The sequence below is a fragment of the Chamaea fasciata genome, unplaced genomic scaffold, assembly GCF_029207755.1.
Source record: "Chamaea fasciata isolate MVZ Bird 193981 ecotype frontalis unplaced genomic scaffold, bChaFas1.0.hap1 SCAF_12, whole genome shotgun sequence".
NCBI lineage: Eukaryota > Metazoa > Chordata > Aves > Passeriformes > Sylviidae > Chamaea > Chamaea fasciata.
This window is the reverse complement of record NW_027094097.1, coordinates 22,152,067-22,180,026: the sequence shown is the minus strand read 5'-3', so window position 1 is coordinate 22,180,026 and position 27,960 is coordinate 22,152,067. Positions and strand designations below refer to the sequence as shown.

Here is a 27,960-nt window from a genome sequence, read left to right as displayed (position 1 = left end):
TATCAACAGTGACATGCACATACTTGAACTGGCCAAACTCGGCAACTTGGGTAACATCCGACTGCCAAAGCTCTAAGGCCCTAAGGCCTCTGGGGTTTAGCCCTGCCGGTAAAGGCGCAGCCAGTGCATGACAGTCGTCGCATGATTCGACAATGTCGTGAGCCTCCGCTGGCGTCAACTGAAACTGCTTTTGTAAGGTATGTGCGTTCTGATGAAAAAACCCATGTGATGCCTTGGCCTGTGCGAGTGTATCAGGCTGAGGTGCTACCCATGCAGGGTTAGCCGACTTGTCAGCCCTCGCATTACCTTCCGCGATAAATCCTGGCAGATTGGTATGGCTTCTAACACGCAGAACGTAGAATGGGTGAAGCCGGGCCTGAATGGCACACCACAGGGCCTTCAGCCAACGAAACAGATCAGCATTGCTAACCTCCTTCAAAATCGAATGGCCCAAACGCTGTGCCATGTCGGCCACATAAGCGGAATCCGTGACCAAATTGAAAGGTTGCCAGGAAAACTTTTGAAATGCCATGATGGCAGCCCTCAATTCAACCGACTGGGCTGATCCATCTTCATGACCTTCCAGAACCTGCCACCCAGATCCATCCTTCCAAGTGACAACGGCCTTTCCGGTCCGTCCCGAGCCGTCAGTAAAGACAGTGGGTCCTTGCACTGGCTCCTGACTATTTTTTGGCCGCAAGGAAATTTCTGTGAAGTTTGCCACTTGCAATAGCTTCTGGCTGGGCAGATGATAAGTAATCTGCCCTGTAAAATTTTCCAGAGCGCTTTGCAGAGAAATACTGTTTGCAAAGCTCCACTCAAATTCCAGAGCAGCTCCCAGTGGGAGAAGGCCCGTGAGGGTGCTGCATTCACGCCCAGTCACAAAATCACAGAACATGGAAGGGACTTTCAAGATTACCTTATTCCATCGCCGTGGGGTTAGAAACGCGCTACTTTTTAGATACAACTCAATGGGGACAAATCGTCGAAATAAAACTCTTTATTAGTAACGATTCAGCTGAGCCAGGTGCGTACCTCCCTTCCCCGAGAGACGAGCACGCACACCCTCCGAGAAAATGGCTTTTTTTGATACGCTTTCTTGGCTGGAGCAGTCCCTGTCCCCTTTCCCATTGGATGGGTACTTAGAAACTTCCCTTCTCTCCTGACTGCCAACTTTTCACGGAATCACAGAATTAATTAGTTTGGGAAAGACCTGTCAGATCATCTAGTCTAACCTATGACCTAAGAGCACCTTATCAACCAAACCGTGGCATGAGTGCCACGTCCAGTCTTTTTCAAACACGTCCAGGGTTGGTGACTCCACCACCTCCCTGGGCAGATGACTCCAGCGTGCAGTCACTCTTTCAGTGAAGAATTTTTTTGTAACATCTGACCTAAACTTCCCCTGGCACAGCTTAAGGCTGTGTCCTCTTGTTCTGTCAGTTGTTGTCTGGGAGAAGAGACTGACCCCTACCTGACTACAGCCACCTTTCAGGGAGTTGTAGGGAGTGAGAAGGTCACCCCTGAGTCTCCTTTTCTCCGGGCTGAACAACCCCAGCTCCCTCAGCTGCTCCTCACAGGGTTGGTGTTCCAAGCCCCTCTTCAGCCTTGTTGCCTCCTTTGGATGTGTTCAAGTGTCTCGTTGTCCTTCCTAAACTGAGGGCCCGGAACTAGACACAGCACTCAAGGCGTGGCCTCACCAGTGCCAGGTACAGGGGAAGAATGACCTCCCTGCTCCTGCTGGCCACGCCATTCCTGATCCAGGCCAGGAGCCATTGGCCTTCCTGGCCACCTGGGCACACTGCTGGCTCATGTTCAGCTGCTGTCACCAGCACCCCCAGGTCCCTTTCTGCCTGGGCACTGTCCAGTCACAGTGTCCCCAGTCTGTAGCGCTGCAGGGGGTTGATGTGGCAAACGTGCAGGACTTGGCACTTGGACTCGTTAAACTTCATGTCACTGGACTCTGCCCATCCATCCAGCCTGTCCAGGTCCCTCTGAAGAGCCCTCCTATCCTCCAGCAGATCGACATACACTCCCAGCTTGGTGTCATCTGCCAATTTACGGTCCCCTCCCTTCTCATCCTACCTGCTTTTTAATCACTTCTTCAACCCCACCCCTCTTCCAGCTCACAGCAACACTCCAGAACAAATCCAAACAATCCAAACAACAACACACAGAACCAACAACTTTCATTCTTTAATGTAATTACCTTTTGGCTTCAGCAAAATATCATCTCATCTCTCACAATCCACCCTTTCCTTTTATTATCCTTTTTTGCCAAAGCCCTTGATTTACTCATCCGGTCCGCTCAGCATAAACTGACTCCTTTTGCAAAGTAGTTATAAATAAGATTAATCAGTCTTTTATTAGGTCAGTGTTAAATCCAATCTATTTAAAAGTTCCTGAGTTGTCAGTTCACGTTGCTGTCCATAGTTCCTCCAGCTCAAGAGAAGTAAGTTGTAGATGGACTTGTGTGCAGTGCCTCCCATCAGTTCCACGGATGCTTGGATGAAGCAAACCTCAGATCGGAACTGTGGCAACAAAGATTGCCTTCCTCGGTGTCCATACCCGCTTCCTAAGTTCTGTGCACTAGAACAGCACGCTGTGGGGACATAGAGGTGAAGTGCAGAAGCCGTGACACTCCATCCAGCAATTTCCAGAGTCTTAGAACGTAATTTCCTATTTTTCTTTTGTCAAGGTCTGGTATGACTTATATTCCCAATGCTCAACACCCAAGGGATTGCAGCAAAAGTCTCTCTGGTGGCAAACACAGAGGTCAGTCCGGTCTTGCCCTTGACTGTTTACTATGAAATCATCTTTTGAAGATTAACTTTAAAGGGTCACTTCCTTGTACCACTGTCCAAGTTTGGAGAGAAGCTTCTACTGGTCCTTTGACTTGAGAGGCGTGAGACCACTCCTGTTCTGCAGTCCTGAACACTGTTTCAGTTGTTAAAAGTACCTGAAAAGGACCTTCCCGTGCTGGTGTAAAGGTAAAGAAGCAAATCTCCTGGTTTTACCTGGTGTATATGAAAATCTAGAGGTGACGTTGAGGGTAACAACCCTTTTCTTCCAAGACCCATGAGAGAAAGTTTAATTGCCTGCAAATCATTTCTGAGATATAAGTCATTAGTTTCAGCCAACCCCTCCTCCCTTCCCACCTGAGGTAACCCAAATAACGTTTCATATGGAGAAACTCCTATGTCCTTTCTTGGAGCAGTTCTGATCCGTAATAATGCTAATCTGCTTTCAAGCATTAATTTGGTACTTTGGTTCTTAAGGATAGCATTCAATCTCTCCACACATCCAGAGCTTTGAGGGTGCTACAGGGTATGACATTTCCAATTTATGTCTAATACAACACATACAGAATGAAAAATTTTTGAAGGAAAGTGTGTTTCCTTATCTGAGTCCATTCTTTCAATTATCGCATATCTGGGAATGATTTGTTCTAAAAGCTTCTTGGCCACTTTGGAGGTAGGAAAGGCTTCTACCCAGTGGGTGAGGTGATCAGCTATTACCAGAAGGTATTTCCATCTCTGTATTTTGGGCAACTCGGTGTAATCTACTGGCATATTTTGAAAGGGCCTAAGGGCTAGGGCTCTTCCCTCACTAAGGTGTTTTCTCATCTCTTTCTTATTTATCTTTTATCAAATCAAGCATTGTTCAGTCACTATTTGGCTATTGTATAGATTGCCTCACAGCAGCAGCAAGTTCTTAAGAACTGATCACACAGTGCTTGAGCTCTGCAGTGCATCCCGTGCTGCAGCTTAATTAAAATTTCTCCAGTAATTGCTTTATTTATTACTGGGCTCCCTTCCCTGCCTGGCTGTGACTGGAACGACACCAAAGGGAAAGTGTCTGCAGCAAGAGAAGGCTGTGGTTGGGTAACTGGTTCTGTTTGTTGTTGCTGCTGGTGTTGTTTGTTTCCCTTGTTATACATACTAGAAAAGAACTGTTCCTCTTTTCCCCGTATCTTTGCATGAAAGCCCCTTAATTTCAAAATTATAACAATTTGGAGGGAAGGGGGTCAAATTCTCCATTCCAGAGAGGTCCCAGACACCTGTCTTTCCAACCAAGACAAGCTGACAATTAACCATGTATTGCTAATTGTTTAATAACAATTAGTTAACGATTAGTAGAGACCATCAGCAGCTGCAGCAGCAGCAGACACAACGTTGGCAGCTCCTGCCAGATGCTCCAGCTGACGCAAATGCTGTCACTCAGGTGGTAAGTTCCAGTGCAACTGCTTCTGGGGTCTCTGTCCTTTCTCTTCCTGCCGTAACGCAGAGCGTTTTGGTTTATCACGACTCTTCTGCTCCCGGGCTCTGCCTTTCACAATCACCCGCACCTTCTTCTGAGTCGCCTCCAGGTTAGGGATCCTAGGAAGAAAGGGCCCGGTATCAGCCAGACGAGCATTTCCAGCACGCCACTTTTCTGTCTCCATGCAGAGCACACAGTGTTGTGTCCTCTCTCTGTGCAAGCAGCAAGCAGCAAATTAAACAACTGCTCTCGCTGCATGGAGGCTGCAGAGGTGCAAGGGCAGGGACAGGAGCAGTTAAGTGCCTGGGGACCAAATGCAACACACAGGATTCCATGTAGAGAAGCAGCCCTTGCTTGTCCCAAAAGAAGCAGAGCTCGGTCCAGGGTGCTCCCTGGGTCTCTTGTTACAGATTTTGCAACCCTCCAGGAGCTTCCTATTTCATTCAAGGTCTTTTCCCAGTGTTTCCCTACCAAGGCCAGAGGATCTTTCTGTGCTCCTGTGGGTGTGTGTGTCTGCTGCCTCTCTGGGATTGCCTGTCTCCAGGCCCCCCATCCCAGTCACAGGGACTGAAGGGAGGGTGTTAGGGGATGAACCAGGCTGCGCTGGGTGATGCCCAGCAACAGGACAAGAGGCAACGGGCAGAACCTGAACAGGAAACTCCACCTGAAGCCCAGGAAGAACTTCTTTCCTGTGCAGGTTGCCCAGAGAGGGTGTGGAGCGTCCCTCACTGGAATTACTCCAGAGCCCTCTGGACACAACCCTGTGCCATGTGCTCTGGGATGACCCTGCTTCAGCAGGGAAGCGGGAGCAGATGACCCACTGTGATCCCTTCCAACCCGCCCCAGCCAGTGATTCAGTGATACCCGTCAGCAGCATGAGTTGCCAAGCGTGTAGACGTTTCCCACCTGCACAGCATGGTGGCCGTAAACTTCCCCACGCTCTTCGGAGAGAACAGGACGTGAAAGGTCTGCTTCTCGCCAGGAGCGATGGTGCCGTGGTAGGGGTTGATGGAGAACACTGGCAGGTCATGGAGGGCATCTGGGAGGATTTCCAGGGAGGAACTGACACGCTGCAGAGGGAGATGCTTTTGCTTTGAGTGGTGTGGCTTCTTGGAGCGGTCCTGCTGCTGCTGAGAGAGGTGCCGTTCCTTGGAGCTGCGCCGCTTCTGGGAACTCTTCTGCTTCGAATCCAGCTGCTGCTCCTCAGAAAGCTGCTCCTCCTCAGAAAGCTGCTCCTCAGAAAGCTGATCCTCCTCAGAAAGCCGCTCCTCAGAAGCCTGCTCCTCCTCATAAAGCTTCGTCATGTCATTAGGGTCTATCTCCGGAAACTCTGCCTCGTCCTCATAAAACGGCTCCTCAGAAAACTCCTCCTCCTCCTCCTGGTCTGTGTAAAGGCACTCCTCCTCAGAAAGCCGCTGCTCCTCAGGCTGCTGCTGCTCCTCGGAATCCTCCTGCTGCTGCTGCTGCTGCTCAGAATCCTGCTGCTCGGCAAGCTGCTGCAGCTGCCACAGCTCAGAAGGATGGATCTCAAAAGGATGGTCCTGCTCCCACCAGAAACGACTCACCAGCTTCTTCTGATGCCTTACAGTAGCAGAAGACAGGAAGCGCCCTGCAGAGAGGAAGAGGACACCTTTCAAAGACAAAACCCTGTGTTGCCAGCAACTCTGCCTCCTGCTGCAGGTAGGCGGAAGAGAGCTGGGATGCACTTGGAGCATCTCTGGCCAAGTACTTTCAGCAGGAAATAGAGCGTCTGGGAGCAGGGTCCCTGCCTGCAGCACACACTCCCGTGCCAGAGCAGGAGAGCTGGTTTTAGACAATGACTTTGCATTTGCCCTGGAATGGGGAACTGCACACGGACAGGGGCTGTAGGGCAGCTCACGCATTACACCATTGTTTTTCCCAGTCTCAGACTTCTCTCAGAGATGACCTGATGTCCCCTTCCCAGCCCTGACCCAGGCACGTGGCTTTCCCCAGAGTCTGCCTCAGCTCCTTTGCAGAGCACAAGTGGCAGAGCGAGAACAAAAGGGGCTGAAAGGCAGAGGGGGGCAAGGAGAAAACTCCAGCTGCAGCTGGGAAGATGCTGATGAAAGTGGATGTGTGGACAAGGATGAAAAAGCAAGTCATGTTTTGGAGTGAAGTGGCAGGGTGTTCTCCCCAGGCCCTCAGCTACCGAGTGAAATGCCCTTACGCATCAGAGTGGTTGAGTATGGCTTCTTCACTGCTTCACTATCTGCAGCTTCCTCCCAGGAGTATTCCAGGGCTACCTTCCCTGTGTTGTGCATCCTGAAACTGAAAAGCAAGGAGGAGGAATAAAAAAAAAGATCCAATAAATATAAAGCAAATAGTACAGTAACATGGCCTGATGGACTCCTGGTATCAATTTCTCCTGAGGAGCATCTTCTTCCCCAGGCAACCCTGCCACGTTCCGCTGTCCTGGGTGGCCCAGAAATGTATTTCCAAGTCTGGAAGTTTAAGAGGAAAGGGCCAACATGGTGCCCAGGACACTGAAGCTGAGGGGCTTACTCTGGACTTTAGGTTTTGGTTTGACAGCAGACTTATTCTTGAGCAGATGAGGACAGGTGACAGGCCGTGAAAGCAAACCCACGGCTGTCCTCAGCAGAAGGGTGTGGCAGCACTGAACCTGTCCTGACCACCACCTCCTGCTTGGCTTTGTGTGCACGTGAATGGGCCTGTGCTGGTTTTGGCTGGGGTAGAGTTCTGGGAAGCAGGCACTGGGTCAGCCCTGGGCAAAGGCAGCTCCCGCTCACAGGGCCCTGCCTGGCCTCCAGCACTCACGTGGCTCTCCTTGTCTGGAAGGGCAAGGTATCCTTGAGCTGGACCACAGTCGTGTTCAGTTTTAACTGGCTGTAGGCAACAACAGCGCTGAGGTACAGCTCGGCCTCCTGGCTGCTGTCCTCCAGCACAGCGTGAGCTGGTTCTGGGACTCTCTTGACCACCTGCAAACAGAGGAGGGAGGAATCACTGAGCAGAGCCCAGAAAGTCAGGCTGAGAAGGGAGTCTTTTGGCCTCCGGGATCAGCCTCATAGAGGGACTGGAAAGGACCGTTCACTTTCACTTCCCTGCAAAGATGACAAAATAGAGACTGCTCTGCTACAGTAGTTGTTTCTACCCACTGATCAAAGCAGTCACTACTACAGCTGTTAATATACCCATGGCAACTTGTGGAGTCCCTCGTGCCATTAAAGGAATTTCCAACTGCCCTGCCCTGGAAAAGCTAGGATTAAAAATACCCCAGGTGTAAAAAAAGGCTTCTCCCCCGTGGCTCCTTGCAAACATTGTGCAATCTGCTCTTGGGGTTTTGCAAGTCCATCACTCCTCCCATGGTATCCCCTCTTCCTATTTCCCCATTGGCTATGGGGCCTGGTGTCCTGTTCCTCTCTTCCCTACGGTCACTTGCCCTCTGCCCTGTCCCCGGGACCACCCATGAACATGAGACCCTACATAACCGAGGAAAACCACGTGGTCACTCTCTTTCTGGCCTCTGATTCACCTTCAGCACACGGAATAAACACTTGCTGGAAATTTATCTGGGGCTGGGAGCCTTCTGCCTCTCTTGCTGAGCTAGCCTGGTAACGTGGGTGGTTATGTGAGCTTGAATTGCTGCCTGAATACTTCTCAAGCAGTTTCTCTACGGAGAGGCTGACTGGGATTTAGAAAGGCTCTAAGTGCACTCCTAAAAGGACGCACTGCTACAGAGACTATAGCTGCGTTCCAGTGCCTGCACATCAACCTTGTAGAGGGACTGGCTTTTTTCCTGGTCCCCTATAAATACAGCAGGTCTCAAAATTAGGGTTAAGTTCCCCTGCTGGAGCTTTGTGGATGGAGAACCCAAAGACTGAAGAGTTCTGGAAAGCACCTTTTTCTTCTTGTCTTAGGAGAAAGTGCTCTCCACATGTCACGTGTGGAGCAACAACCACACTGCAGGGAGCTGGCAATGGGCATTTTGGGATGGGAAAGATCTCACTAGGAAAGTCTCCAACTGCAGATGTTCTGATAGAAAAGAGGATGGTTTAGAGGCCTTAAAATGGTCCAGGAACTCAGAAAGAACCTTCAGCCAAGACGAGTGTGTTTGGCAATAATGACAATAAAAGCAAGAGCATCTGGAGATGATCCTTCTCCAGACTCCTCCATACTGTCATACAGTGCCTGGGCTACTCCATGCTGAGATATCCCACACAATACAGAGATCACAACTAAAAACTCTGGTATCCATGCAGACAAAACTTGGAGTTCACCAGCACGTGCGGAGAAGTATACTTCTCTCCACTTCCATAGAAGAGACAGAGTGCAGCAGACTTAACTCCTTGTTGGTGAAAAGGCACCAAATCAGATGAAGAGATTTCAAACACCATAAAAGGGGATAAAATCATCAAACATTGTCTCCCATTCAACACGGGCTGCAACCCTTGTGCTTGTTGTGGCACAGACTCGTAGTTTGTGTTGGCTAAAGGTCTCTTGTCAAAAGGCCTCCCCCTCTCACGTGAGTGTGTCCGGTCACTGTGCATCCACCTCTCCCCTAGAATGCACTGCTGGTGAACCTCACGGCTGTCCAACGTCCAGAGCAAGCAGGAGCTGCTCAGCCAGCAGTGATGGGGGTTACCGTGGTTCTTTTTGTAGAAGCTGGGTTGTCTTTTTTTGCCATTTTGCTTCTCACCTTCCTTTTTCCAGGCCACCTGGCTGCCGGCTCTTCCCTGGTGGTTTGATTCCACGTGACAATGCGCATTTTGTTGTCGCAGTCCTGAACCTCCCCTCCTGGCAGCTCAGAGTTGATCTCGGTCACCTTACATTTCACAAGGTGCCTCCTGAAGGTGGCTGGGACATCTGATTTCAAGGTCACTGTGATGTCCTTGGCACAGCCAGGATGGAGATGTCCCACCTAGGGAGAATCAGGGAGTCAAAACCAAACTGGAAGCACTGCCAAGGGCAGGACTGCCAGCAAAAGGGACTGATGTGGTGAGCAGCTGTGCCAGGAATCTGCGCGTCGGAGTGGATTTATGTCAAGTTTGATAGACAAAAGTATGAACGGAAGGTGCCACCTCCCATAACATGAAGCCTTTTCTGCAAGGCTGGCAGCCATTGCCAAGCCAGGGACTTGGCATCTTGGCATCTCCTACGTGGCACTGGAATGGGCTGACACTGGTACGTGAGGACTGCCTGCCAGCTCCTGGGAACACCAGGGCAGGGCTTGAGCAATGGGGAAAGGCAGAGCCGTCCACGCTCACCTTGGGAGAGAACTGGAATGGTGCGTTTGCCTCCCACTCAAAGCGCATGACCTTCGTACAGGTGTGGTTGGTGATGGTGAAGGTCCTGTTGCAGGGCTCTCCAACAGAACAGTCCCCAAACTGGATGTGATTCGCTCGGACAGCTGTTGAGGAGGAGAACAAGGCAATCTCAGCATGCAGGGAGCTCCATCCACCCCCCTTCACGTGCACAGACACCTGTATGTTCAATGCTTTCTTGCTCCAAGCCTTCCTCCCTCTGGAAGGGAGTTTCCCAGGCGGCTCCCCAGCCCACCACTTTCAGGGAAACACCCTGACACACCCCTAAGCCAGCCACATGAAGCACAGCACACACTGCTCTGCAGGCATGGCTGCCACGCCCACAGGCCACCAAGTCCAGTGGGTGACAGCCCAGGCCTGGCTAGAGAGAGGACACACATGATCAGACATTTCCCTCTTCCTTGCTCCACCTTGGCAGCCTCTCCTCTCTTACCATCAATGATGTCTTTCTTCAGAATGCTCTCAGCATTCCGCTCCTGTGTATCTTCCTCCAGTCCGTCGAGGGTGAATTCATCCTGGTGGCCTTCACCCACCAGCTCTATTAGGGTCTTGTTAGAGTATTTGTCCCCCACTAAGGCACGAATCCTCCCTTCCAGTCGTTGAGCCAGGGTGGGTTTGAAAATGACATCGAACTCTGTCGATTCCCCAGGATGCAGAAGCAGGAAAGGCTTTGGGGGCTTGCTCTCTGCACAGCAACGGAAATCAGAGTTAAGTGATACAGCGGTACAGAGGAAATATTTCCATAGGCTGTTTGAGGAATGAGAGGTTGAAATCAGCTGCCTCCTAAGCACGGGTTCTACCCCCAGTGGTTCCAGACCCTCTTCCTGTGTTCGCAAGACTGCCACCTCCAGACACATCACCGCTTAAGCAGCTTAACCTCAGGTTGATGCCCAGCCCGCATTCCATCTACTTCCAGCCAGCTCCAGCCGTGTGGAAAGCTGAGCCAGAGAGTGCTTTTGGCTTCTGCTGGTTGTCTGTGTGCTCAAGGGCTGTGTCCATTCAGGCTGGTGCCTTCCCTCAAGCAGCAAATACCTCAGAGGGTCCACTGAGGTAGTGACAGTCCCGCACAACTCAACCCACCTTGTCTAGAGGAGCCAAAGAACTTCTTACAACTTGCTAGGAGAAAGTCCCCAAGAAAAGCTTGGGGGACAGAGAGCCCAAGGAAAGAAACTGTGTCTAACATCTGGCTGCTGCTCAGAGAAGCCAAGAGCAGGGCACACGTTTTCCCTCTGTGCAGGATCACACTTCATGGTTAATGAATTTACCGTGTACAGCAGAGTCGTCTTCCGCATCTTCAATGTAGAATCTCTCAAGTGTGGAGCTCCTGCCTTTCAAGAGGAACGCTCCGTGCTCATCCTCCAGGTGTAACATGAACTGAGAAAAGGGAGCACAGAGCACATTGACACTGGTGTGAGCACAGGGTGGGAACACAGGGACTGACCCCGCAGTGCTGCTGGTCCCGCATGGGAACCCAGCACCTCTCCCACTACAAACAGCACTTAGCACAAAAGTTAAGTCAAACCAGCTGGGAAAAAAGAGCGCTCAGAGGCATTTGGATGGACCTGACACAGAATCAAACAGGACAGAAAGTAATGAGCAGAATGTAATCAAGCCACAACTAAGTTTACTTAAAATGCAGTAAGCTGGGATCAAAAACAATCTAATGGAGCTGGAAAATCACCCCATGTCCATGAGAACAAAAGGTGACCTGAGAGATGGGGGGAAATACTGCACCACCTTTCCTGTGTTCAACTTAAAGAAGAAAGGCTAGAGGCACAATTTTCAAGAACTCCCTTCTTGGAGAACACATGTCAGTCACTTGCTTAAAAAGAATTTCTGACACCTCTTCCCAGGTCTGCCGTGTTTTTTGGGACCCTTCCCCTGTGCCACAAGCACTTGTTCCCAAACCAGACCATTCCTTGAGCAGGTCCTCACCTTGACAGGTATTATGCCCTTGTTTTGGATGACCAGGGGGAGCATCTCTGACTCCCCCGGCCGGAGCCTCTTGAAGCACAGCACGGAATTTCCCCTCCTGCTGCAAGCACTTGGGCTCACGACTGTCAGCTGCGGCTCATGCCCCTTCCCGCTGATGGTGAAGGTCAGGATTTGAGGTTTAAAGTTCGTAGGGCTGCAGGAGAGGCACAGAAACAATTTCAGCTGGCACTAACCCATTTCTCACTGGGCGAGTGAGGCAGCAAGGGCCACCCACAGTGTTTTCCCTGCCTGATGCTCCTGAACCACACAACGCAGCCCCCACCAGGCTCTTCCCAATCCACTCAGGGCCATTCACAAGAGGACTCTGTTCCAAAGCGCCCTCCACAATAACAATTCAAAATAATTTCAGTTAATTGAATCGTGCCCTCCAGGAGGTAAATAATGAGGCACCAGATGAGACATGGCAAATCTCCTGGCTGCAGTGAGATGAGACACATGCAACAAGCAAAAGCACAGCATGAAAGCAGTACAAAAGCAAGTAGCCAAAAATAAATCATTGTCACCATCAGTAAAGATCATTTCCAAGCAGAGTAAGAAAGCAATTGCATATTAGCAATTAGACTTCTCTTGCTCCAATTCAGCCACTAAAAGGTTGAGGAAGGGCAGGTCAAAGCTGCAGTACACAGGTCCCAGGGCAGAGGAACTGTGCTTCTCTTTCATACCAGCTCCAGTCCCTTACATAAAATAGCTTAATGAATACCAGGGAATCACAGTGATCAGAGGAGCACTTAATTTTACAGGTACACAGGAAATTGTGACTGCTGACCTGCTGGCACAGGAACTGTTTCATCTAAGCCTTTGTCCCTGGAAATCCCCAAGTCAGCTGCAGCACATCTCAGTAACTTTCAGCTGGCTACCTAATATTTCCCTGTCTTCATAATTCCTCATAAAGGATAAACCATCAGTCTCATTTTTTGGCTTTCTCTAACAGTTACTGCCTCCCAGATCATCTCATGCCAAGTACTCTGCCTATGGCTACTGAAAGCATTAGAGCTAACATAACAGGAGGCCTGTGCCTGCCCAGTGGAGAGGGAGCTATCACTGAAGCCTTCCCCAGTATTTCACAGTCAGTTACCCTTCTGGGATGACAAGGGAAGCCTTGAAAGTGCAGTCGTAGGTCTGCTCATCTGGTGGGGTGAAGGTCACCGTAGCAACAGCACAGGATGAGCCCTGAATGGACATCTTGACCGGATGCAACTTGAAAACGTTGTTGACAGGGCTTTCATCCTTGGGGGAACGCAGAGAGCAGTGTTAGGAGAAAAGACCTTTCAACACGACACAGTTTTATTCATAAATGCGTTACTGAGAACAGCCCCAGGCAGTGTGTCCTCCTCCCTGTTTCCCTGGGCAGGCTCCCTCCCTCCCAGGGAACGCTGACCTTGTGCTAAAGCATTCTGTATTTTGAGCCCTGGCCGCTGCCCCAGCATACATGGGAGGTGGGCACTGCTTGGAAAACCCTGCAAATAACCTGGAACTGGCCTTCAAAGTGAAGGAAAAGCCAGGGAGCCTGAGGAAATGCCTCCTTTGAGCCCTGGCATGTCAGTTCATAACAGCCCCTCTCTGAGTGTGCTTCCAGGAGAGGTTCAGAAGGATTCACTTCTCCCACCGAAGACCCAGAGGTGTGAGCCAGAACCTTGCCTGAGACATGCAAAACTCAACACAACTCTTCCCTGGCTCTGCTGCTCTCCCCTGCAGTTTGACCTGCACTGAGCTAGACTAGTCTGGGCCCCAGGAAGCAATGCATCTGGAGAACAGAACGGACTCTCACACTGCCTTTAGAGGGACACCATCACCTTGGCCTCCTGTTCTTACCTTTCCACACAGGGGTCTGATGGAGAGCACCACATCACACGGCAGGCTGCTTGCATTGTAGATACTGAAATGAGCTTCAGCTTCTTGCGCAACCAGAACCTTGTTGAAGATGAATTTGTTCTCATCTCTGATGAACAAGCCCACGCCTTCCACTGACCGCAGCTTGCGGCTGAGGTCAGTGCTGCGGCAGATCGGGTACTTCTCAAAGATTGACAGGACATCCTCAACGAGTCCTGTGGATAGACCAGAGGGATGAGCATGGAGGAGAAGCCTCGCTGATGAATTTATCTGGACCCTGCTGGCCTCTCAGGAGGCTTTTCCTCTCAGTCACCCTTTCTGCCCTGTGTGACTGCTAAACCCAGCCTTGGGTGGGGGAGCTGGCTATGAGGATGGAGCTCAGTCAACCTCGGTCTTAGAGAGCGCTGCTTTCCTTTTATCCTTCCATGCATCCCTCTCAGCCTGGGAAGGATGAGTCTGCTGGTGGACTTGAAGAGGGCTGGAACCTCTGAGGATTCTAAGGTGGGACACCAAGGCTGGCGTGCCTCTCTACCCAAGCAGCAAGTTTAGGTGCTGATCAGCAGTAGGTGTGACCAAGGGAACCTGTGGGCAGTACGTACCTGGGAGGCAGGACTCGGCAGTCAGGGTAAAGGGAATGCCAAGGGGATTGTCCCTGGGGTCTCTGCCCGTGATGTCAATGTAGAGCTGCTCCTCACACGTCCCCTCCTGCCCTGCCAGGCATTCCACTGTGATCTTCTGCTGGCCCCACGGACTGATGGAGCCGGAGCAAGGGGACACCGTGAACATGCCAAGACTGAGGGGACCCTGCAGAAAAAGTTCCAGGAGAGGCTGATGGCTAACAGCTGTGCCTTGAGCACCCCAGCAAAGAGTGTGTCCCGCCTTGGCCTCCAGCTGGGCCCAAGCACCCCAGTCCCAGGGCAGGGAAGGATGACTCCATGGCCCAAGGGCAGCCCCAGGCTGAGACCAACAAGCCAAGAGGAGCTGCAAGCCTGTCCCAAATAGCAGAGAGAAAGGAGTTTGAGTGTAAAGAATGAAGGTGGTAGCTGTGATCCTTCAGCCTCCAGAGGTAACACAGGAGAGCAGAAATAGCTGTGAGAAAGGACAGGAGAAAGGTAGATGACTTGGAAGAAGAAAAAGCAATGTTTGCTGAGCTCTGCAGACTGGGAGTTCACTGAGGCGTGTTTTTGCTTCTGTGGTGTTCACAGACATATGCTGGCTAGCAGCTACCAAACACAGGACCTGCTCCCCCCTGTTGATCCCACAAGTCCAGGTCAGAGCCAAAGTACAGGAGTGTCAGTGGGATTGAGCAGATCCTGGGTTCCATCCTGTAGACCATGTCCCGCCCTATAGCCATGAGCCCCCAGCCAGGGCACAGCAGCATCTTCTCACATCCCTCTGCAGCAGCAGCACTGTCGGGGAGCAGGAGTCACCCACCTGTGTCAAGGAGCTCGATTTCCTTTCCGTGGACTCCTCTGCAGCTGATGAAGCAGATTCCTCTTGCATTGAACTGAGAGGAGAAAGCAGAGGTATCTGTCATGCTGAGCTCCCCTGCCTTTCTCTGAGGCCAAAGCTGGCCTTCCTCCACACGGAGGGAAGCCTTCCTGCTCCTGATGGCTCCCAGAGTGCAGCACCCATTGCTGGACAGGAGCTCTATCACCAGCTTTGTACTACACCTGGGGACACTGCGGTGTTTTTTTGCTCCCTCTCCCCAAGCCAGGGATGCAAACGGACGACAGCCCAGGTCTCCTGGCTGCCTGCCACATACCAGCCGTGGGCTGGTGCCTCCTCAGACAGGAAAGGTGGTGCAGGGCTTCTTGTACCTTTGGCTTTCCCATGCAGATGCATCCTCGGGTGCTTGGTGGATGTAGAATTCGAAGCTGAGCATGCCTTTGTTCTCCAGAATGACAGTCTGGGTCTTCTTGGTGCCCTCGAGCATGGCACCGAAGTCGATGGGTGAGGCGGGCTCAATGCTGTACTTGCTGTACACAGCTCTCGCCGACACCCTCAGTGGGATCTCGGCAACAGTCTGGCCTCCTTCCCCTGAGCTGCCGTCTATCACCTGTGTCCACAGGAAGGGGTGGTAAACACAGCAAAGAGGCCAGCCTCTACCCCAGTCCCCAGTCTCCACCCCAGGCCTCCAGCAGTTTACCCCTCCCTGTTTAAGCACCGCCTCCAGAGTCAGATGCTCAGCTCCACTTAAGAAGCCTCCCAAATGGTTTTGAAAGACTTTGTTTGTGTACGTAGGAGAGAGGATTCTCCAGTTAAAGCACTCCTTCCATTCGACACCTATCCCGTTTACACTCCCAAAATGTCGAGTGGTAACACAGCCTGGCCCAAGCAGCTCACCTGGCAGTACAGGATGGGTTTGTTCTTGAGGAAGATTTCACTTGTGGGGTGGAAGAGCATCTCAATATTCACACCAGGCTGGGAGGCAGTCAGCACGCCTGACCGAGGCTCAACGCTGAAGTGGGATGCCAAGTCTTGCATGCTGGCACCTGCACCCTTCAGCGTGAAGCTGGGGAGAAAGGGAAGGAATGGAGATCTCTGCAGTTAAAAGTACAGGCACCACCAGCACGGCCAGGACTTTGCATAGGACCAGAAAAAAACAAAAAAAAGGGAGAGTTCAGCTCTGCTCAGAGAATCCTGGATCTTGACAGAGAGTGCAGACAATCACAAGGTTAAGGCATGAAACCTTGACACCAAAATTTTTCATTCACTTCTTTACAGAGTCTCAGAAAGAGAAAGGAAGTGACCATCAAAGAAAAGCAATGAATCTCATCATTTCAGTGGCTGAAATTTTTGGGGCTCTCCTTTGGGTTCGTGCTGAGCTGTGAAGAATTGCTGGTTTGTGGCTGGATTCTCTAGTAAAATAGTTGAGATTAGAGAGTCCAGGTTTTGTATTTCCCATGAGGTAGCCAGCATGAAAACAGGTTCTAGCCATTGACAGAGGGAGAATGCAGGCCTGGGAATCTGAAGAAATGCTCACTACCAGGCAGCTGGACTCACCTGTACTCAATGTCATATACCCCTTTGTTCTTTAGACTCAGGACTTTCTTCACCTTATCCAGGACATTAATGGTTCCAAATTCCAAGCTTCCATCTGGACCTGCAGAAAACACGCAGAGCCAGGTCAGAAATGGTATTTGTCAGCTGCAGAACATGCCAGGTCACAAACTACGTGGAGGTCTTGACACAAAACCCTTTCCAGCAAGTTTCCCTTCTTGACAGTATTTTCCAGCTATTTGTCTGCCCTTTCTCTTCTTACTCAAAATATCTGCAGGATTAGTAGCTAAGGAAATTACTTTATATGCTGTGCTGAGCCCGTGGGAGTTGCCAACTGCCTGTTCACATCACTGTTGTTTCAAAGCCCCCAAATCCAATCTGCACATGAAGCTGCACACTTCAAAGTTCAGAGGGGAGAAACTTAAGGCTGTCAATGCCCTGACAATGCATTATTCCACACCACTTGCAGGGTATGTGCTTCATGTGTCCATGCCATCCTTGCATGCTATCCCATCCTATCCCATCCCATCCCATCCCATCCCATCCCATCCCATCCCATCCCATCCCATCCCACGCGCTTTGGTCGCCCGCCCCCCAAGGTAATGCAGTGCACCTGGACTGCTTTGTCTGGGAGGCGTCCACTGACCTTCAGGCATGTCGATCCTCAGAGAAACATCATAGACCTTTGCAGAGATTTTGATGTTTTCAGCCTGAACAATCCCCAGGATGTTTTCTGTGTCTGAAACCTGGGGCAGCAAGAAACAAACACTGTTCAGATCATTCTTTTGGTAGACAGCCTCTAAGTCCTTGTCTCTGCTGGCTGCTTCCCCTATGGCCTCCCAGGCTTCACAAGCGTCGGTGGACTCCCAAGCTTTGCTAACCTGTTCACCTCATGGGCTGCCCCAGTGGGATTCAGCTGCAGTAAAAAACCCTATCAGCCCAACCCTGCACTCCTACAGCAGGGAATGATGCTGCTAAAGCATCCTTGAGAGGCACAGGGATGTAAGAACAACCACAAGAAGTGTGAGGTGTCTCAGAGCAGGTGCCATTGACAACCCTCTGCCACCACCTAGCACTCTCTCGGAAATGCAGCCCCTAAAGCATGGGGAACAAAATCCCAGGGGGAGAGTTTGTTGCACCATGCAGAAGGTTCAGGCAAAGTCCAGGAGGAATGTAGAGATCACGCTGCAGTCCGTACAACCAAACAACAACCTTCAGCCGTTGACAGGGACAAGGTGGTTGTGGTACAGGCTCAGGATGCAGCGTCTGGTTATCTGGGGGGATGTGGATGCACTGCACGTTCTGGCAAACGCTGTGTAGAGGCAGAATTTGGGGTCACAGCACCCTTGTGTCTGTCAGGTGCAGCTCTTCCTGACTCTGTCCCTAAGAGCGCACGGCTGCTCTGCCAGGCAGGGCACAGTCCCTCTCACCTCAAGTCGCAGGATCTTTTTAATGCTGCCAATCTGCCTGGCCTTGAAATTCAGTGTCACTTCAAATTCTGAGCGGGGAGCAATGATGCCTCTATCTTGTGACACAGAGAAGTCCTCAACAAGGTCATCCAGCCCACGCAGCTGCCAGGCCATGGGCAGTAGGGTGTCGTTTTTCAGGACCAAGGTCCTGCTGTCAGTCCTGCAGAGACAGGAAGGCACCTGGCATCAGCTGCTGGATGGTCACACCAGCCTCACCACTGAATGCAGCTCCATCCACGGCCCTTGGAGCAGCTCCATGCCCTGGAAACCAGAGTCAAAGGTTTTCTCTTTGTCACCAGTCTTGGAGTGCTTGTGGGATGACTGACCTGTGCAGACGGAGCTTGTCAAAGGACAGCTCCAGGGGGCTGACGTCCAGCTTCACGTGCACCCCGTGGCAGCACAGGCTGAAGACCACTGGCTCCGGGTTCTTCGCAATGCAGCAGATCAATCTGTCTTCCAGGAAGCCAGGGGAACTGGGGTATGCCCAAATGGTCAGCTCCTGCACCCAGCCCCACAGAAAGAAATAGAAAGAGCACTGCGTGTGAGCAGGAGGAGCAGCCCCTGGGCACTTCTGCGGTGCCTGCTCTACCTGCCCTTCACCTACCCGCTTCTCCGCTGGCCTCAGGGTCATGCTGGGAGGGTCCAAAAGGAATGTATCTGATTTCATGTCCTTCTCAAAGGTGAACTGGACCTCTACGTCCATGGGGGAGTTGTTGAGGATGTTTATAGTCTCCTTGTTGCTGTGGCTGTTCTGGGCCTTGTACCTGTCCACAAAAGGGGAAAAGGCTGCAGAGGAAACTGTTGCCTGTGCCGCACATGGAGGAAAGCACCGTGGGCACCCAAGGAAGCGGTGCTGGGAGATCCTGCTCTAACAAACAAGTGAGGGAAATGGATCCCAGTCAGGGGCATGAGCATGTGCTCATCCTTGCCTTACTTTGGTGCCTTTCCCTGTACCCGGTGCCTCCACCCCAGAAGCCTGATGATGCTCAGGCCACTTCAAGGGTTTTTAATACAATGTACATTCAAAGGTGCCTAGAAAAATAACAGGAGACCAGGCGCATGGGTTCTTTCCCCTTCTTTCTTTCCCTGCCTGGTATAAAGAAAAGCTTTTGGAAAAAGAGTTTAGCTGATCTCTTTCATAGAAGTCATGCAACTGCTTTGGATTTCATGGGTTAGCTCAAAGTCTGAGAAAGAAATATAAAGCATCAATTCCCAAGAGGAATGCCAAAAGATAAAAAATAACCCTTCTCTCAGGTGTGGAAATTACTTTGGAGTGAAAGGGTTAAAGAGGCAAACAGAAATCCCAGATCATCCATCAACCTGTCTAAAGATTGTCTGTATTTTAAACTATTTCGATTTCATTTCCTTGGGTTGTCAAAATTGACCTAGCCTTCCAGAGATCCCATGGAGACAAGAATTTAATGTTAAATATTATTTTTTAAGAAGTGACCGTAGAAGTAGAAATATGCAATAGCTTCAATGACAACGTGTTTAGGTGGACTTCATCCAGCAGTGAGGATGCAATGTCATTACAGGAAGATGTAATTCCTGCTCTACGTTCCCCCTGACACCCATTGGCAGGTCAGCCATAAAATCTTACTAATAATTACAGATTAATGAAAGGTTTGAAAAACTGTCCACGGAATAATTGCTCAATCAGGCTACCTGCAGAGCTCAAAGCACTTCAAAAACCACCAGAAAGTTCATTTCCTAAGGGCTGAACTGGGATGTAGAGGGGGACAGGAGTTGCCCCCAGGTCACCTTTGGACTGGCAGCAGCATGTGGCTCTGGCCACCGAGGCAGCCACCAAGGCACCCACTGGGTAGGCAGAGCAGCTCCTCCAAGGCTCACGTGCCCCTTATCTGCTCAAGTTCACACACCCGTGGCCCTGCAAACCCGTGTCTCCCAGGACTCTGGCCGGGACTGCCCTGGATTGTGCCACCAGGACAGCATGGCTCTCCAAGCGTGTCCAGGAAAGTACAAGGCCCAGCAGGGAGCACATACCACTCTCTTGATTTCCCACACAGCAGCGGTCCAAAGTGGAATTGCTTTGTGCTCTCAACGTATTCTTTGAAGATGATTTCATCTGCCTCCATGGTCTTCCTCCACTGTGGAAACACCAGCCTGGGCAGAGAAAGCGGAGAAGGAGGAGCTATGAGATGCTCCAAATAGGAAATGTAGTCAGAAAACCGTACCCCTTCCTGGTGGCTGAGGTACCACCTGCCTTCCCAGCTCCCAGCACAGGAAGGAAGAGATGCTGGACGACCTCAGGCAGCACGATGTGCCCAGGCCAGAAGCCCCAAGGGGCAGCCCTGCTGTGAGTTCAGGGGCAGCAGCGTGGGAGGCTGCCGGGGGCCAGCCTTACCGTGGGTCCTGGCTGATGCTGGGGTACAGGCCGGTGACACTGCAGGGCAGCTCGTACTGGCGCTTTGTGCCCACCAGCTCAAACCTCAGTGTCTGCTCAAACTTCCATGGCTTTTGGGTGGAGAAGTGGACCTTCAGTTCCACCTCACCGTGGGCAGGCACTATCCACCGGTACCGTTTCAGCCTGGCAATTAAAGAGGAGGCTTCAGACATTGCTAAGGAGCAAATCAAACGAGGAGGGTGCGCTCACCATCCCATGGAGGCACTGGCACAGGGTCGCTGTGGAGCTGGGGACGATGGACCTTGTTTGGCAAGAGGGCCAAGAAGCAGAGGCATCACCTCCCCCCGTGCAGCTCACCTGAGGAATTCTGTGGGGATTGAGGCACTTTTCAGTGTACTTTTGGGTCTGGTTGTGGAGGAATCCCGGAGATGTTCTGTTCTCTGTGTGGAGACCTGGCTGTCCTTTAGAGAGCTGTCTCTGCTGGCCTCTTTATCCGTCTTTGGTTGGCCTTCAGCAGAACTTCCCTTCACATCTCGGGCCTTGGCCTAAGGGGAGAGAGAAAAGGGAGAGAGAGGTGAGCCCTGAGACATCCCCATCCTGGAAAGCAAAAATGGAGTTTTTTAACCAATGGAAGAACGAATAAATAAGTCCACCTGCCCATGGACTTGGTCTTCCTTATTGGTGTTTGTTTTGCCTGGGACCCCCCTTCTCAGACTCAGGACTGTCTCCTCAAGGGGGAGTTGCTGGTTCGAAGTGATCTCCTCCCACTTGTCTTACAGAACTGCTCTGTCCCCAGCAGAGCTGTCTCTTTTTTCCCATACCTGACAGAAAGGAGACCTGCTGACACATGGCCCCACCACATCTTCACTCCCTCTCCACAACGATCCTTCTCCATCCAACCTGTCCCCCATGCCCTCATCTAGCCTGCCCTCTGCCCTGGCACCTTCAGTGCCAGCACCACTGGAGCACCCACCAGATCATCTTCCATAGCAGCACCTCCCGGTGCCTCAATGGTGAAGAGCTCCACGTGCTCTGCGGAGCCCAAGCGCTCCTCTGGGTAGTTGACTACGGAGAGGACAAACGCAGGGGGCAGCGGAGGCCCCTCAGGATGCAGTCCCAGATGTCTCAGCATCTAAAACAGAAGAGAAAAATCTTGTTTATACTTCTGTCACCTTCATCCTCACAATTCCTTCTTTAAAGGCACGGAGCTTTTGGCAATGGGGTTTTTGATTTACAAAATCATGAAGTACAAACGCTTTGTTATGCCCAGTGGGGTGAGCAGGCTCCAGAGCAGAGGCAAGAGCTACAAGCAGGACCAGCAGAGAAATCTCTCCTGAGTGTCTCAGCTGAAAAAACAATGACCATGAGCTGCCCTGTCCCGGGACCGTTTATAATGATTTCCAGGCTGGGAAACTCTGAACAGATGGGATACTTGTACACAGAGCACTTCCACTTTCTGCCCATCTGAGGGATGGTGATGACCTCCCCATCCACACAGATACTTACAGAGTCATTATGGAACATCATCAGGCGCCTGGAAAAGGCTCTGTGCCATTATCCCCTGGGAGGACACAATGCTCCAGGGCCCAAGACCACGGCAAGCTCAAGATCTGAGCCTTGCAGGGCTTTACCTCGTCTTCCGTTGGCAGCCTCCCACTGCTCAGGATCTCTGTAAACATGGCCTTTGGATCTGTGAACTGGATGTCCAGGCACGGCACCCCGACTCTGACTGCCTCTCCTGCAACTTGGCCTTGAGTCTTCAGCCGAGGTGACTGAGGATGGCTTTGGCGTCTGTGTTTTTGTGCGGGCTTCTTCTTCTCCACTTTCTCCTGAGGCTTACTGGTCTCCTGACCTTTGTTTTCAGCTGAAGGCAGTGCCTTGTTTCCATTTTTCATCACAGGTAACTCCACGGTACCCTGAACCCTGTCCCAGTAGGAGAAAACCTGTGCGACGTTCTGCTGTGAAAACTCATGGATCTGAAACCTCAGGATCAAGTTCTTCTCCATCTCAGCTGGGTCCTCTGAGATTTCTGTTTCTTCCTGCTCTGGGGCTTTGGTTTCCTCCTGCTCTGGGGCTTTGGCCTCTCCCTTCTTTGGGGCTTTGGCTTCTCCCTTCTCAGGGGTTTTGCTTTCCTTCTTCTCTGGGGCTTTGGCTTCCTTCGTCTCTGGGGCTTTGGTTTTCCCCTTCTCTGGTTTTGTAGGCTGCTTGCCCTTCTTCTGCTTTTCTTTCTCCTTCCGCCTCTCTTCCTCCTTCTGTCTCTCTTCCTCCTCTAAGGCTTTTGCCTCCTCCTCAAGCTTTTGAGCCAGCAGCTGCTGCTCCCTTCAGGAAACAAAAGAGAAAACATTGCTAAGAGTCACCACCAGAAACCTGGGCTCGCTAGTCCTGGCTGGCCCTGCACTTTATTCCTTGACCCTGAGGCCAGGCAGAACTGCAAGACCATTTCTGTGAATTTTCCTCAACCCACAGAGGCCTGGAACATCCCAAGGGAGGGGAATGGTGGAAGGGGACCTCCAGGACCCGCTGAACCTAAGCCTTGCCATCATAAGGTCTTAACTGTGCAACCTCCCTCTTAAGGCACACCCAAACACCTCTAGCCCACTTGCCAAAGGCTGAGCCACCAGCTCTCTGCACAGATGCCTGAGAACTCCCTTCGTCTCTTGATTTCCCAGTTTAAACCAGATCACAACCTGCTAACATCTCCTTATCCCTTCTGCCATTCTTTCTCGACTCAATCAGCCCCCTCCTCCCTGGGCACAGCCTGCTCCTTAATGAGAATAATCCTATCAGTCAGAAAGCAAAGGCTGCAGGAACTCCTCTCCTGCAAGACAGGCTCTCGTCAGCCAGGTTTCCAGCTGGAACCCAGCTGTGACCAAGGCAAACTGGTGTTCTCTGCCATGGAAACAATTGGAAGCAGCCTTGTCCATCTCCTCCGCATGAAATCAACTTCAGCCTGGGCTGAAAGAAGTCCTGATACACAGGCTTGCTTTAAGCAGCCTCCCCTCCCAGTTCCACACTTTTCCTATGTGTCCTGAGCTGGGCTGCCTTCTTTGAGCTTCTCCTGTGCTTGTCTCCTGCTGCAGCTGAAGGGGTGCCTAAAGGACACGAGCTTTCATGGGTGGTGTCCCAACATAAGGATCCCTGGCACATCAGCATTGCAAGGACTTCAACTGTAGCAGCACCAGGACCCAAACCAAGGGTTTGTCTGTGCCCCCCACCTGCCCATACCACAATCCCACTGTTTTGGTGAAGAAGGGAGATGATGAAGAAGGTGTGAATCAACATCATGGACTTAAAGACACTTCTACAGGCAGTGCCAAGGCAAGCCCAGAGCCCAGCTCCCTGCAGGCAGCATCTAAGCTGGGAGGGCTCACCATGGAGAAGAAGATGTTCTATCTCAGCAGAAGAAGGTCCTTCCTCCCTTGGGAGCCAGGCAGCTAAGAGTGGCCATCCCTGTGTTGCTTCTGGCCTTTGCTATCAAACACGTCTGAGCTCAGAGTCCTTGGAGCAGGGAAACCCTCCGGGGACACTACCCCGAGCAGGAACCCATGGAAGGCTTACTCACCTCTCCCTCCGCATATGGTTCAATTCCTGTATTATTTTATCCACGGCAGCTTTCTCCTCCTCAGGGAGGGCGTCATACTCTTCCTCATCCATTCTCAAGGCACGTTCTCTGTTCCTCTGAAGAGCTTCTTCCCGCTGCAGTTCTTTAGCACAAACCAGAGCAGAAACCATGAGTGACAGCAAGCACAGCTGGGTGCTTTGGGTCAGCTGCAAGGACTCACAGCTTTTCCCAACCCAGCCTATCACACCAGGAGACATTGGGGAGCTCATATCCCTGCTCCAAAACTCAGACAATCCCCCAAACTACGGCCAGGCAGTGAGTTCCTGCGCTTTTCCTGGCTTAAGTGCACCAGGGCTGAGGACAGTTGTTTGTCACTGAGCTACAAGAGCTTGAACTTGTGCCCAAGCTTTAACGTTAGAGATTAAGGTGTCTTAAAGCCTCCAGTCTCCTGCAACTCTGAGATGAGTGTGGTTACAGAGGCAGAAGGTGGAAAGATGAATAAAAACACTTCTTACAAGCTCTGCTGCAAACCCAGACACACAGAGATAAGTCTGAGGGCTTGAGAGAGAAGATTTGAGAGGGACAGACATATCTCACCTTCCCTCTGTCTTTCATCCTCCTTCCTCTGTGTTTCAGCTTCCTTCTTGGCTTTCCAAGAAGCATAATCCTGATGCACATTCACCATGTAGATATAATGGCGATTCTTGACAGCTCTGAGTACACAGAGCAGAGAAGATTCCAGGCTTCTTGCAAAGAGGCTCTCCAAGCCATCAAAGACCACTCCCTTGTAGCAATCTTCGTGCTGCAAATACAGGGAAGAGTAAGTCAGCCATTGCACACAGGGGGCTCACAGCTGGACAGTAAACCCAGATGTCACAGGGCACCAGCTGTCCTTGTTCCAGGTGCATTAGCTAAGAGCAGCTTGTGTCTGTCCTTAGGCTCTGCCAACTAAGGGCATCTGCAGCTTCCCCCAAGGTTCCCTGCACACAGGCCAGGATCCTCCAAGAGCATGTACAGACCTCCTCCTCCTCCTCTCCGAGTTGTACCTCACTGCCTGTTCTCCGGAGCAGGAATGTCTCCTTTTCCCCACCCCACATACCTTCAGCCTCTCACAGAGGATCTCCACCAGCAGGTCCTCGGGCAGCACACAGCTCAGGCAGTTCAGCTCTTCCCCACAACTGCTGGTGATGTTCAGCTGCTGCGGTGCAGGAGCAGTGGAAACTGTGAACTGTAATGTGGACCATTGTAAGGAAAATACACCCCACTGGAAAGCCCTGAACAACTCCCACTGCTGGGCTTGCAGCTGGGGTTCCTCACTAGTGGAGACTAGAACAACCCTGCAGTGCAGGCTGGGGGCTCCAGGGGATGGTCCTGGAGGACCCATCCCCTGGCCAGCAGAGACCCAAGCCTGCAAACTCCTGGTGCAATGGATCCACATACCAGGCCCTGGCTGGCACAGAGCCTCCACCGTAAGCAGCCCCTGCCCATCTCACAGACAATGCAAAGGTCCCAGGCACCAACCCAGGCAGATCGTGTTTACCTCGGGTGTGCTGGCTGGCTCCGTCTTCTTTTGTGCTGGTGCGCTCTTGCCTTTGGAATTCTTGTTCGTTTTCTCCTGGGAGGCTTGCCTTCTCTTGGCCGGAATGGCGTGCTGACGCTTTTTAGCTGCATAGGGGACACATGGTTCAGGAGGGCTTTGAAAAGCAAGTAGGCACCTTTCACCACAATGGGCACAGCCTTGGACCCTGGAAGGAACCTGGCACTTCTTCCCCAGTCTGCTGGGCACTGGCAACACTCAGAAGCAGCTCCCTCCCTGCTTCTCTTACCAGCACGCTATCCCATCCTTGATTTTAAAGCCAGCACTACGTCCCTCCTAACAACTGTGCATGCAGGTGACACTGCTTGCACAGGAGTTCCCCATGGATCAAGCCAAGGATTTGTCCTCCAGGACCATTGTTTCCATACACTGCACCCATCCTGCATTCTCATGTGGAGACTTGCAGCCCTGCCCCGCTTGCACCAGCCGTCTCTGCTGAAGCTAAATGCTCCTTGTGGGAAAACCCTGCTGGGACACAGACTCCTTTTCCTTCCGCCAGCTCCCAACCCAGCCAGCTTCAAAAGTGAGCAATGCAAAACTTCCCCCTGCACTGTGGCAGGTCTGGCCTCACCCTGCAGAGCTCAGGCTACCAGCTGCCCAGTAAGCTTCCTAAAAGTCTCTGGTCTCACATGGAGAACAGCCCAACATACACGAGCTGTGTAACCTGACAGTGAGCACAGGTAAATCTCGGGAGACAAGAGCTCATTTGGAGCACGTCTCTGATTGGAAATTCCTCTGGGAGGCTGTCCTTCCCTTCCTCTTGTTCCCAAGGTTACACTCATAGCCAGTCCTCTTGTGCGTAACGAGCCACTTCAGAAGGCTTTTTCCTTGGTAAAGTGGGCAGCAGTTCTGCCTGCTGCCCACGAGAAGCAAGCTTGATTCAGCTTTGAGGAAATAGAAAATATTTGGGAAAGAGACGGGCATGCTTCACCACCCTTAGAAAAATGAACATGTGCCAAGCATGGCAAGCAAAGGGGGATGTCAAAGAATCCCCGACTGAGCCCTTAAAATTGATTTTTTATTTTTTGAAGACCAGCCAGAGATGCACTTCACCCATGTTCCCTAAGAGACCCAAGGACTGAAAAACTGCTGCTCTGAGTGAGCAGAAGTGGACAGTCATGGTGGGTTTCTCAAGCACTGGCTCTGGGTCTGGCATTTTTCCTCACCAGCATTACCTTTGTTTTTGCTTTTCAGCTCCATGGCAGCCTCGGTGCAAAGCTCCCGGGCACGGAGCCCTGCCTGGCTGCCATCATTGGCAATGGCCTCTTTCACCACGGTGTCAAGGGACAAGGGAGCAGCGTCGTAATGGTGACACAGGGCCGCCGCTATCTCTGTCTTTCCTGAGAGAGAGAGGAGGACTGCTTGGTGACACGTGCACATGAGGCATTACAGGGACAGGCCCTGGAAAAATCTCCAACAAGATTTCAAAGTTAAAAGAACAGGGGGAAATCAAGTGTCCCTCCAGGGGAGGCCATGAGGGAGGCAGCTGGAGTGTGGTTACCAGCTCTGAATTCTAGAGCCAGGAGGATCATCTCCACCTCCTGTTCGGCTGAGGTCTTTGCCTTAAGCACCAAGGTCCACCAGGATGTATTTCTCCTGCTTGCCCCTCTCCCTGCAGCCCAGGGCTGCAGCTCACATACCTGCCAGGGGTGGCCCGTGGACAATGACAACAATCCCTTTGTCCTGCTGTGCTTCACACCTCTCTGAAGACTGGTCAATGCCCAGGTGGCGAATGACAGCTCGAGAGATAGGATTCCCAGTCGCTTTCACCGTGGCCTCAGGATAGAATGGGACAGCCCTGTGATGTGCTGCAGTGAAAAACCAGGAGAAAAGGTCAGCCTCCTGCCTACCTTTGATCCTCATCATCCTCCCAATCTGCTCAGATCCCGGAAAAGGAGACTTGGTGAAAGCAACATGAGCTTGTTCTTTTGTTGCTAGGAAAGTGCAAATATAAAAGAGCCAGTGATATTAGACCTGGTTCTACTGGCTGAAGAACTCATCCAATCCTAGTCTTTGTGAATATCCCGATTATTTCCCCAGTCTATGGCAGGCAGATAGGAGCTTGCTTTGGCTACACTCAGGGTTGGTAGAGGATGCCCCAGTCCTTCACCCAAGAGTTCCTCCACCAAGCTGGGGAACAGGCAGTTTTTAAAAGCATGGGCTTTCCCTGAAGGTGACAGAGTTCAGGGTATATGGGCTGGACTCCCTGCTGCGACCACAGTCAAAACAGACACCGCCAAACCCTCACTGTTTTCCTGACCTGGTTCTGTCTTGCCCATGGCCTCAGCCTCAGCCTCAGCCTCTGCCATGGCCTTGACCTCTTCCTGTTGTGCATTCAGCCTCTTCTGTGCTTCATAGTACTCCAGCAGCTCTGGGGGCAGCGTCTCGCCCACGGCACGGGGAGGCATTAGAAACTTCTTCTGGTACTCAGACCCCACTGCCGTCCGCAGGATCTGTGTGCGCAGGGAAGAGAAACCATCCGCAAGATTCCTTCTCTGGCCTTTCATCACACACGCTCAACAAACCCGTTTTCTGTCTCCTCTCTTCCTCCCAACAACACAAACTATTGAAGTCCTCCC

The 27,960-nt window shown here is 51.6% G+C and overlaps 1 protein-coding gene across 1 annotated transcript in view; it reads right to left on the bottom strand.

Annotated features, from left to right (window-relative positions):
• Nucleotides 1–4,173: 4,173 nt before the first annotated feature.
• LOC136295678 (hydrocephalus-inducing protein homolog) overlaps nt 4,174–27,960 on the bottom strand; it is a 74,108-nt gene continuing 50,321 nt past the window's right edge. Inside the window, exons 35-69 of the mRNA XM_066194260.1 lie at nt 27,642–27,834; nt 27,022–27,189; nt 26,557–26,721; nt 25,325–25,449; nt 24,884–25,048; nt 24,382–24,586; nt 23,785–23,926; nt 22,505–22,541; nt 22,376–22,468; nt 21,854–22,303; nt 21,196–21,354; nt 20,580–20,767; nt 20,223–20,405; nt 19,862–19,981; nt 18,462–18,621; nt 18,184–18,356; nt 17,819–18,017; nt 17,035–17,134; nt 16,392–16,491; nt 15,732–15,900; nt 15,206–15,444; nt 14,820–14,892; nt 13,985–14,189; nt 13,368–13,600; nt 12,631–12,782; nt 11,496–11,688; nt 10,826–10,934; nt 9,994–10,245; nt 9,504–9,646; nt 8,936–9,157; nt 7,057–7,217; nt 6,449–6,549; nt 5,708–5,869; nt 5,167–5,389; nt 4,174–4,379 (exon numbers count right to left, since the gene is read on the bottom strand). Coding sequence (XP_066050357.1) covers nt 4,217–4,379; nt 5,167–5,389; nt 5,708–5,869; nt 6,449–6,549; nt 7,057–7,217; nt 8,936–9,157; nt 9,504–9,646; nt 9,994–10,245; nt 10,826–10,934; nt 11,496–11,688; nt 12,631–12,782; nt 13,368–13,600; nt 13,985–14,189; nt 14,820–14,892; nt 15,206–15,444; nt 15,732–15,900; nt 16,392–16,491; nt 17,035–17,134; nt 17,819–18,017; nt 18,184–18,356; nt 18,462–18,621; nt 19,862–19,981; nt 20,223–20,405; nt 20,580–20,767; nt 21,196–21,354; nt 21,854–22,303; nt 22,376–22,468; nt 22,505–22,541; nt 23,785–23,926; nt 24,382–24,586; nt 24,884–25,048; nt 25,325–25,449; nt 26,557–26,721; nt 27,022–27,189; nt 27,642–27,834 — 5,925 coding nt within the window. The 3' untranslated portion in view covers nt 4,174–4,216. The remainder of the gene's footprint in view (nt 4,380–5,166; nt 5,390–5,707; nt 5,870–6,448; nt 6,550–7,056; nt 7,218–8,935; nt 9,158–9,503; nt 9,647–9,993; nt 10,246–10,825; nt 10,935–11,495; nt 11,689–12,630; nt 12,783–13,367; nt 13,601–13,984; nt 14,190–14,819; nt 14,893–15,205; nt 15,445–15,731; nt 15,901–16,391; nt 16,492–17,034; nt 17,135–17,818; nt 18,018–18,183; nt 18,357–18,461; nt 18,622–19,861; nt 19,982–20,222; nt 20,406–20,579; nt 20,768–21,195; nt 21,355–21,853; nt 22,304–22,375; nt 22,469–22,504; nt 22,542–23,784; nt 23,927–24,381; nt 24,587–24,883; nt 25,049–25,324; nt 25,450–26,556; nt 26,722–27,021; nt 27,190–27,641; nt 27,835–27,960) is intronic.